Genomic DNA, 11,031 nt, shown 5'->3' on the forward strand with positions numbered 1-11,031 from the left:
TGGACCCAGAATGATGTGAAATTGTGCTTCGTGCAACATAATTCTGGGTGCCATTTACAAACCTTAAGTGCTAATGACTCCATTCCTTTTTGTGGTTGTAGGGGCTGTTGATTGTAGTTCACTAAAACAAACCTGATCTCTCTAGGACATTCAGAAGCCAAGTTATAAGCCCACAAATGTGTAACTGGACTACTTCTTTAAATTGACACCAGATCCGGTGACCTTTGGGACATGGTTTGACCCCCTTAGGAAAGTGCTATCATCATGAAACGTTCAGATCACTTACAACTCAATAGATTCTACCTTCCTGTAACGTTTCAGCCTGACTGGACCTTGTTTTCACACAAATGAACCCAGAATGATGTGAAATTGTGCTTTGTGCAACATAATTCTGGGTGCCATTTAAAAACCATAAGTGCTATTGACTCCATTCCTTTTTGTGGTTGTAGGGGCTGTTGATTGGAGTATACTAAAACAAACCTGATCTCTCTAGGACATTCAGAAGCCAAGTTATAAGCCTACAAAGGTGTAACCGGACTACTTCTTTAAATTGACACCAGATCCGGTGACCTTTGGGACATGATTTGACCCCCTTAGGAAAGTGCTATCATCATGAAACGTTGAGATCACTTACAACTCAATGGATTCTACCTTCCTGTAACATTTCAGCCTGATTGGACCTTGTTTTCACACAAATGAACCCAGAAGGATGTGAAATTGTGCTTCGTGCAACATAATTCTGGGTGCCATTTAAAAACCATAAGTGCTAATGACTCCATCCCTTTTTGAGGTTGTAGGGGCTGTTGATTGGAGTACACTAAAACAAACCTGATCTCTCTAGGAAATTCAGAAGCCAAGTTATAAGCCCTCAAAGGTGTAACTGGACTACTTCTTTAAAGTGACACCAGGCCCGGTGACCTTTGGGACATGGTTTGACCCCCTATAGGAATGTGCGATCATCATGAAACGTTCAGATCACTTACAACTCAATAGATTCTACCTTCTTGTAACGTTTCAGCCTGATTGGACCTTGTTTTCACACAAATGGACCCAGAATGATGTGAAATTGTGCTTCGTGCAACATAATTCTGGGTGCCATTTACAAACCATAAGTGCTAATGACTCCATTCCTTTTTGTGGTTGTAGGGGCTGTTGGTTGGAGTACATTAAAACAAACCTGATCTCTCTAGGACAGTCAGAAGCCAAGTTATAAGCCCACAAATGTGTAACTGGACTACTTCTTTAAATTGACACCAGATCCGGTGACCTTTGGGACATGGTTTGACCCCCTTAGGAAAGTGCTATCATCATGAAACGTTCAGATCACTTACAACTCAATAGATTCTACCTTCCTGTAACGTTTCAGCCTGATTGGACCTTGTTTTCACAAAAATGAACCCAGAATGATGTGAAATTGTGCTTCGTGCAACATAATTCTGGGTGCCATTTACAAACTGTTGAATAAAGATTTTCGATTCCTCCAGACCTGTCTTATTATATAATAGCAGTTCTGGATTACATCTCAAATCTGTATGTTAGTGAAACCAGGCTTCAGGGTTCAGCTAGAGGTCTGTGTGTGGTGATTTGACTCCTGATCTCATGCTGCCATAAATGATGTGTGTGTTTCAACTAATCTGCTATCCATGACAAATTTATGTTGTAGTTTAACCTTGTATCGACTTTTTATGGTGTAGCCTAGGATGTGATAAGAACTTCAGGGACACGTATAGAGATGTTTATGTTTGACTTCCTTTGATCTGAGCTGAAGAAGGAAGAAGGAGGAGGGAAGACCCCCGCCCATCTGACTGATACCGGAGGGGGCTGGGAGAGGACCCAAGGCCGGAGAATGTTTCCGAGGCAGGGGTTGCCATGGAGACGGAAGGGGGGCTAGGAGGAGAGAGTTGAGGAGAATAAAAGGGTGAGGGCTCCGGGGAGAGGGGGTCGGTCTGGGGCTTTTTGGGTGTTGGGGAAGAGTTCGGAGGACAACTGTAACGGTTGAGTGATCTGACCCGCTGCGTCGGGAAATCTGGAATATTTTTACTTCATCATATAAAATAAAATATTTGCTCCTTCATATAAGGGGCTTTAAACGGAATTTCCAGCCTGGGGTCTCCAATCGTGTCGTGTAACAGCTGAAAGGTGAGGCGCTGGTTACTTCTAATCCCACTCCAAGAGGTTAACACTTAAACTTAAAATCTTTAACCTGGGCATAGCATAAGCTGCAGGTGACTGAGTTGTGGTGAAGTTATAACAAGAGTCTTCCTTTGTGCTGCTAAAGTATGTTTGCCAGAGTCTAAATCTAGGTAAAGATGATCGCTGATTAGCTCACAGAGGTGTAAGCTCAGACTGGATTCACGCTCACGCACAAATAGAATTACAAGTCAACCCTGAGACGTAGTGTTTATTAAAGAGTCAGCTAGTTTGGGAGGATGACTTGTAACATGGCGCCCAATAACGTGGGGCTGTGATTTCGCAGTTGAGTAGAAAACAACCTGTTGTGAGCTTAGAAAGTCCGGAACTGGGAAAATTGTCCGCAAGGGCGGACAATTTGTCCCTAAGGAGCCGGCTATATTGGCCGAAGGGGGCCGCTTAGGGAGCCTATGAGTTTAGATTCTGAAGTCCAGTAGCTGGAAGTGTGTTGGAACGCACTGGTCCGGTTGGATCGGTTCCGTAGAAGTGCGTTTCTCTCCACCAGGTGCACACGGCGCAAAGGGGTTTTGTGAGAACCTCTTAGCAGAATTCTCACACGCAGGAAAGTGAGTGGCCTCGTAAAAGATTCTCACAAAATAGAATGAAGTCGCAGGTTGCAATTCCTGACCTCGTGGACGTAATCCGGGGCAGAACAGCTGAGTTGCTGCTGGTGTGTGTGCACGCACACCCTGCCTTTAAAGGACAACGATTTTGATGCGAGGTGATCTTTATGAGTAAAGATACTCGTGTAACTGAGGGAAAATTTAGGGATGGCTGCAGTAAGCGAGGGAGGAAGAACGCAGTGAGGATGGCTGATATTGAGAGCTTGTGGGCTCGTGACGGCCCAGCTGGAGTGGGAGCGATGTTTTCTAACAGAGGTTAGTGAGTTACGCTCAGCACGTCTAGCAGATGGGTCAGATATTGATTTTCAACCCGCGTTCCATGATAAAATGCCCGCTTTATGCATGCCTGCGCCGAAATATGCTAGTTGGTTGTGCATTTCAGACTTGGTGGAGCTTGTGCAAAATAATCTGTCTGATTTTACTCATCCAGCAAGCCTTGTGCCAGATCATGATTTTCAGGTGGTGGTGAGAGGAGCTGTTGTAGATGTAGATAAAGAAATGGACAGGATTGTTCAGGGAGCTTTGATTGATGAGCAACAGAAAGCCCTTCTCAGACACGAGATGAAAACTATTAACTTTGCCAAAAAATCAAGGATGATTGTGGATTGTGCAAAGGAGAGCTATATGTAATTCATGCTACCCCTCCCCCGTGTGTGCCTCAGAATCCAATGGGCAGGGGGGTGGAGGATTGGAACGAGTTACTTGTTGATCTGACATATAAAGTTTCTGGGATATCAATACACTCCTGAAGGGAGAAAGGTAGATGTGAAAGTTTTTGAAAACATCACGCTGCCAAAAAACCCTGCTGCAGCTTGAAGGAGTGCTGGAAAGCTGGGGTTTTATGGTGAAAATATACCAAAGCTGTCAGAAAGAATGCAGTCTCTCCAGGCCTTAAAGCGAGGGGTTAGAAGCAAGGGGGGTGAGACTGATGAGTAATGACCGTGTGCTCACAGAGGAGAGTGAGTGAGGTCATTGAACTTTGTAAAAACAGTCACTGTGCTTTTGAGCACAGAGACACAGAAAAACACAGAATGATGTTATGGCATTCTGGGCATGGATTAAATATGTAAATAACAAGAGGACCTCTCAGAGAAATGGGAGAATTGCAGGTTCTGCTCAGAAAGCAGAGCTCACAGCTGTATTAGAAGCTATGGGTACATCATGTGCGCTGAGAAAAGGCAACTTCCAGGTACGACACCAGCCGGCCCACACACTGAGTGACACCTCTGCTGCCAGAGGTAATGCTGCGGTGGACAGACTGGTGCAGGCCAGAATGGTGAGATTGGTTTTGCATGACAGTACAGAGTCTGACCACGACCTGGTGAAGAAGCTGCATTAAACTCTGGGGCGCCCCGGTCTTCAAAGGCTGAAGAAGTGGTGCTTGCAGAATGCAGTTTGCATCCCCCATTTGGACTCTGTGCTGAGAGATGTTAAATCACACTGCGCTCTATGCTTAGAGCTGGGTAAACAACCCACAGAGAAAGTGGTTGGCGACCGTATTGGTCCAGAAGGCTTGACCTCTGTCTCTTGTGACATTGGAGAGCTACAGAGAACACGAAGGGGCAATAAGTATTTCCTGGTGGTCAAAGGGAACAGGGGGGAGAGTATAGGAGGTATGTTCCCTTTGCCCAATATGACAGCAGGAAAGATTGCAGATTGCCTAGCGAGAATCCTGGTGTGTTATCCACAAATAAAAGCTATCAGGATGGATAATGCACCACATTTCAAAAATAAAGTTGTTCTGGAGCTGCTGGAGAATGAAGGACTAATAATCCAGTGGTCTATCCCTTACAAGCCGCACACAAACTGAGTGGCTGAGAGAGCAGTTCGCACCGTTAAAGAGGTGATAAAAACTTTGAACTTGAAGGAATGGGATTCTCCAGGAGCAGTTCTGGCTATTAATAAGGCTCTATTAGAACAGCCTTTAAGACAAGAGACTGCTAAAGACACACCCTCTGTCTCTCCACAGGGAGAACAAGAGAGAAGCTTCCTGCATAAAAGACCCCAGGATGGAAAAGTTGAAAAGATTGAGGGGAACCATGAAGGGAACACAATCAGATGTGCAACCCCTAACCAGAAAACAGTCTGGCTTGGAGACTGTAAAGAACTGGGTACCACTAAATGAAGGTGGAATTGCATCCCCAATATGGCTGCTGAGTGCATCAAGTTCAGGGGGGATTACATTAGGTAAAGTACGAGGGCAAAGTTGTGATGAGGAGTGCTTCAGCTGGTCAGTTTACAGACCTGGTACATGCGCAAACTGTGGCAATGAGGTTGCTGAGATAAAATGGGAAGGCCCGAGATTTCTTAAAGACAAAGTTCTGAGAAAAAATCCTTCACCCACAAATGCTGTGGAATTACATGGTGTGATGAAAGTGGCGTGGTGTGGAGATTGTTGGATGAGTAAAGCAGGCAAAACAAGAATTGGTCGTCTGGATCATCATAGTGTTGATGAATCTAGAAAATGTTGCAGAGTGGACAAAGGAAGACTCTCCAGTTGTTCCAGTTCATGTGGGGTGCGAATTTACCCTGTGGTGTTGCTGGTTCCTGAGATGAGTCACCTGTCAGGCTTGACGTGCTCCCAGGCATATTGGGAGAATTGCTTTAAAGAGATAGTGTGTACTAGAAAGGGAGGGAGTTTGAGTGAAACTTTCTCACCTTGGGGAAAGGTGCTGTGGGAAGCTACTGAACCACAGCTGTGTTGGAGAGACAGGCGAGGCAAGTTTCCTGTAACCACTGACGAGTGGGAAAGGAGACAGGTTCGTCATGAGACAACAGATAAGGATTGGTACACCTCAGCTACTGTACCAACATGTAATGACTTGTCAATAACCAGAAGTCAGACGCAAGTATTAGTTAAAACAAAAAAAGGCTGGAAGAAGCTGGATGTCTGGAGAGACTCACTCAAGAAGAGTGATGGTGTTTTAATAGCAGTAAACTTGGAGTGGGATCGGCACGCGGAGACCCCCGGGCTATTTACAAGGGACACCGTGGCTGCGCCAAGGCCACAGGTGAATTAAGAAAAATGTGTATGATGAAGCTCTCTGCCTAATTCTCCTCGTCTCTACAGGCAGCAGAGATTCATGGATTCCTGCGGAGAGTGGGAGGAGGAGGAGCTAGATCGGCTCCTCACACGACCTCCTGATAAGACTTGCTGGGAGAGTTGGAGAGGAGGTATCTTATGTTGTATCGGCTTATTAATCTGTGTGGTAGCGATATCTTTCATCTCAATGCCTGTTTCACGAGTTGTAACACTCAAGACCACGGCTGTGGTTAAAGGGTGGGTTCACAAGCGACCAGGAACCCTAGACCTGCATAGAGTGTCGTGCTTGACTCCTCATGAGGAGAGCTTTAATGCCACTCAGTGGATGGAATATTGTAAGGCTGTTACACAGGGCTGTCCAATCCCTGATCCAGGCGAGGCCTGTAGCCCCACATCTACCGGCTGGCTGATGTGGTTAGAGCAGCTTAATAATGTCACCGACAGCCATAATTCTACTTATGGGCTGTTAGGATGGGAGGAAGGAAAGCTTAAAGTGTGGGATTTCACAGTTGATGTACAACCTGTGGAATGTATTACTAAAATCTACCATTTTGGGGTACTAACTGTCTGGGGAGAATATATAACTGGTTTTGATAAGGTTTCTGATTGCATGATATTCAGACTCCTTGCGTTCCCGAATGGAACTGCAGCTGGGAATGATAGCTGGGCAATGGAGGGGGGTTCCCTACCCCCCATGTCGCAGCTGATTGCTCCACAAGACGCAGACACGGCTGTGACCCCTCACTTGAGGAGGCAGACGCGTGCTGCTAAAGAGCAGACGAAAGGCCACAGGCTTCCTAGTCCACAGAGTATTTGGTTGGACAGAACCAAAGCTTTTTCAGCTTACAAAATGATCCCTTTAGGAAAGGGAAAACAACTGTTACCCATGACATTGCATGTAACCCCAAAGGGAGTTAAATTAAACTTAATTCATGCTCCGCATGTGCTGAACAGGAGCTTGATAGATGGAATGACAGAATATTTTATGATCATCCCACGTCTGGCCTGGGACAAAGGAGAGGCGGATAGCGTGTGGAGATGTATTAAGAAATTAACTAGTGACCCAAAATACCCCAGAACATGGTGGAATAATTATATATGGAAGTTAATGTCCTTAGGTGGACATGTACGAGGTCCTTTTCCTGGTATGATTCCGAAAACGAGTCATGATGCATGGCTTGTGAATAGCACATCGAAGAGATGGGCTCTGAATGTGTCATATGAAATGTGGACGGAGGATGTTCATGGCTTAATGGGACATTTTGCCCCGAACGGGTTCGATAAGCCAGGGCGAGTGACAGAGTACGATGTCCTTTTTGGACAATGGTGGGCTACCAATCTGACAGAAGGGGTGTTAGAATGCAGGCCTAAAGAGAGACTCGGCTCTACAATCTTTTGGATGGCTAATTTACTGGCGTTGTTGAACCCAGCTACAGTCCCAACGATTAAAGATGTAAATGTGAAAAAAGGTGTAAATATGACTCCTCCGTTCGTGAGGATGGAGAAACATGGCAGTTTAATAGAACTGACTATGGTCCGATCTCAAGGTCCGCATCTAGATGATTTGTACTCCACCCCAGCTTATTCAAAGTTTCGGTTTATGAATATGACATGGGGGCATTATACTGGAGAGCTGCGAGACTTGGAGTATGATTATGCGTATCGCGAGCAAGCTTTACGATTCAGGGAAGCACATTGGGTGCGAAATTCTCTGTTAACCAGGTGGTGTAGGTCTGATGCGTGCTTCAGAACTTTGGCCCAGCCCGCTACGAAAATTGCTGTTAGAAATGGGAAAAATGTGTATAATCCTTATGAACTGGGCGGCTTTGTTGACCCTCACGGTTACCCCCACTGGTGGCACTCAAATTGGAGCAGCTACGTCGTCTGGGACTCAGAGAATTTCCCATCATTAGGAGTAGGATGGGGTTACTTTGCCAACTCGAAAGGCCCCAAGGCTTGTTTTTGTCAGGAGGACATAGATGCTGTTGAATACAGGAGCGACTTGGGTATATGGCCCTTTCAAGCATGGATTCCTGTTGGTGGGGGTCGTTGGGAGCAGAACTGTTCTGGTTCCTTTCATTTTCCCAATCGGACAGGCACATGTTGGTTGAGTGAAAGAGCTAGGATGTCTGATTGGGAATTTGTCCAGAAGGGTTTTAAAATTATTGGCCAAGGATTAACCTTAGGTATAAGAGAGGCAGTTAAGGTGGTCGCCCAGGGAGCAATGGGTGTTGCCTCTCTGATAATCTCTGAATTATGGGTTTACGCCAAGGTCCCTGTGATCGTAGGAGGGGTCCTGGTGATGTTATCTGTTTGTGTTAAACTCATGCATCTTTTGAAGTGTTTTGCCAGCTGCAGCAGGAGATCTGCTAATCAGCCCCGATGGCAGGAGGAAGGGCCTCCTGAGTCAATTAGATTGGGACCACGTGGACGCCGGGCACTGAGGAACAGAGCTGCACGCAGGTAGCATCTCCCTTGTAGAGAAAGTTCTCAAGGAATCATGGCCCGTGCAGAATCTCCACGTGAGGTATTTGAAGAAGCAGATGAGGATGTGCTGATTACCTCGGTAAGACTGTCTCTATTGGGTTAATCTTACCGGCGAGATATGCTAATATTAGATGCACAAGAGGCCTAAATGAGGACTCTTGGAATGTTGGTGTGATAACTTCTGCTTAATGCATGATGGGAGAATGATTGGTACATCCTGTTATCTGATCAGGATGGAAAGGCCCACTTATTCATTGTGGTTACTAATTTGCATGCTGTAACTTGTGTAATTCCTGCGGGAAGCAGTGAAGACCTGTGACCTGCATTAGAGGTCTCTAGGATTTTTACATACCTATTAGTGGCATGTTTGATATCATTATATGGATGTGTTGTACTAACAGAATTAATGATGAAGAAGTGTCTGGCTGCATTTTGTGAGAAAGACCTGACCTCATGTTCACAGAGGATGGTAGGGTGCCGCTGACCCCTAGTGGGGTCGTAAAGGTCATGCATGACTGGTACCAGAACCAAGGTCTGTTTAGTGTCTCTGTGTGTGTTTTTAGGTTGATGAATCAGAGGATCTATTGCCTGGCCCAGACTCTCAGGAGATGCTGGTGCTGCCACCCAGTGGACAGAAGCCGCTGATGAACAAGCAACGTCGGCTTGGGGTGATGCCACCCAAGAGAGTTTCACTTTACGGGCTGGTGGATAGTAAACCTGTAAGAATAAACCCGAATGGACCGTGGAACGCACATGTTTGGGAACGTATTGTGTTGGTCTCTGATGGTACCAGTCATAAAGGGACTCGAGTGGCGAGGAGGGAGAAGATTCTTCAGAGAATTACACGCTCGACTCTAGTTAAGCATTTTGATTGTGTCAGGCGCGATGTGTCGCGGGGCCAGACGCGCTTGCCCTGTCAACTCTCACATTTCAGAGAAGGCGACGTAGATTGGTGCTGGATCAGTACACCCCACAACGACTACGTGCAGGAGTGCGAAGAACCAAGGCGTGTGGTCAGGATGCAACCATCACCTGCTAAAGTGGATGTTCCGATGCAGGAAGTGAGCCCTCCGGAGTTCGATCTGCGTCGGCAGCTTCAGGCCGCTCCGTCTGTCCAGGCCATAGTACCACCAGTGATGAATGCAATAAATCCACATGTTTACTTGTATCCAGGAAATTTGAATATGCAGTATTTCCCGCAGTTTATGCCATTTAACGAAGCTTGGTTTCAAGGGGGGTGTTGAATAAAGATTTTCGATTCCTCCAGACCTGTCTTATTATATAATAGCAGTTCTGGATTACATCTCAAATCTGTATGTTAGTGAAACCAGGCTTCAGGGTTCAGCTAGAGGTCTGTGTGTGGTGATTTGACTCCTGATCTCATGCTGCCATAAATGATGTGTGTGTTTCAACTAATCTGCTATCCATGACAAATTTATGTTGTAGTTTAACCTTGTATCGACTTTTTATGGTGTAGCCTAGGATGTGATAAGAACTTCAGGGACACGTATAGAGATGTTTATGTTTGACTTCCTTTGATCTGAGCTGAAGAAGGAAGAAGGAGGAGGGAAGACCCCCGCCCATCTGACTGATACCGGAGGGGGCTGGGAGAGGACCCAAGGCCGGAGAATGTTTCCGAGGCAGGGGTTGCCATGGAGACGGAAGGGGGGCTAGGAGGAGAGAGTTGAGGAGAATAAAAGGGTGAGGGCTCCGGGGAGAGGGGGTCGGTCTGGGGCTTTTTGGGTGTTGGGGAAGAGTTCGGAGGACAACTGTAACGGTTGAGTGATCTGACCCGCTGCGTCGGGAAATCTGGAATATTTTTACTTCATCATATAAAATAAAATATTTGCTCCTTCATATAAGGGGCTTTAAACGGAATTTCCAGCCTGGGGTCTCCAATCGTGTCGTGTAACAGCTGAAAGGTGAGGCGCTGGTTACTTCTAATCCCACTCCAAGAGGTTAACACTTAAACTTAAAATCTTTAACCTGGGCATAGCATAAGCTGCAGGTGACTGAGTTGTGGTGAAGTTATAACAAGAGTCTTCCTTTGTGCTGCTAAAGTATGTTTGCCAGAGTCTAAATCTAGGTAAAGATGATCGCTGATTAGCTCACAGAGGTGTAAGCTCAGACTGGATTCACGCTCACGCACAAATAGAATTACAAGTCAACCCTGAGACGTAGTGTTTATTAAAGAGTCAGCTAGTTTGGGAGGATGACTTGTAACACAAACCATAAGTGCTAATGACTCCATTCCTTTTTGTGGTTGTAGGGGCCGTGGATTGGAGTACACTAAAACAAACCTGATCTCTCTAGGACATTCAGAAGCCAAGTTATAAGCCTACAAAGGTGTAACCGGACTACTTCTTTAAATTGACACCAGATCCGGTGACCTTTGGGACATGATTTGACCCCCTTAGGAAAGTGCTATCATCATGAAACGTTGAGATCACTTACAACTCAATGGATTCTACCTTCCTGTAACATTTCAGCCTGATTGGACCTTGTTTTCACACAAATGAACCCAGAAGGATGTGAAATTGTGCTTCGTGCAACATAATTCTGGGTGCCATTTAAAAACCATAAGTGCTAATGACTCCATCCCTTTTTGAGGTTGTAGGGGCTGTTGATTGGAGTACACTAAAACAAACCTGATCTCTCTAGGAAATTCAGAAGCCAAGTTATAAGCCC

At 45.8% G+C, this 11,031-nt stretch overlaps 2 protein-coding genes across 2 annotated transcripts; both read left to right on the forward strand.

Moving 5' to 3' along the window:
- Positions 1–1,437: 1,437 nt before the first annotated feature.
- Positions 1,438–8,323, forward strand: LOC129155060 (uncharacterized). The gene is made up of 2 exons (XM_070551970.1): positions 1,438–2,139; positions 5,884–8,323. Exon 2 carries the CDS (start codon positions 5,897–5,899, stop codon positions 8,321–8,323), a length of 2,427 nt encoding a protein of 808 aa, XP_070408071.1. The 5' UTR covers positions 1,438–2,139; positions 5,884–5,896.
- Positions 8,068–10,221, forward strand: LOC129153171 (uncharacterized). Its single transcript, XM_070552700.1, has 2 exons — positions 8,068–8,422; positions 8,907–10,221. The coding sequence occupies exons 1-2, from the start codon at positions 8,357–8,359 to the stop codon at positions 9,585–9,587; spliced, it is 747 nt and encodes a 248-aa protein (XP_070408801.1). The 5' UTR covers positions 8,068–8,356; the 3' UTR covers positions 9,588–10,221.
- Positions 10,222–11,031: the final 810 nt, after the last annotated feature.

The sequence above is a fragment of the Nothobranchius furzeri genome, chromosome 6 (genome assembly GCF_043380555.1).
Source record: "Nothobranchius furzeri strain GRZ-AD chromosome 6, NfurGRZ-RIMD1, whole genome shotgun sequence".
In the NCBI taxonomy this organism is placed as follows: domain Eukaryota; kingdom Metazoa; phylum Chordata; class Actinopteri; order Cyprinodontiformes; family Nothobranchiidae; genus Nothobranchius; species Nothobranchius furzeri.

Bases quoted from the DNA above. Each gene is read 5' to 3' on its own strand.
- LOC129155060 (XM_070551970.1), top strand. From the start codon at position 5,897: ATGGATTCCTGCGGAGAGTGGGAGGAGGAGGAGCTAGATCGGCTCCTC.
- LOC129153171 (XM_070552700.1), top strand. From the start codon at position 8,357: ATGGCCCGTGCAGAATCTCCACGTGAGGTATTTGAAGAAGCAGATGAG. The intron at 8,423-8,906 runs GTAAGACTGTCT...GTGTGTTTTTAG, and splicing joins AGGATGTGCTGATTACCTCG to GTTGATGAATCAGAGGATCT.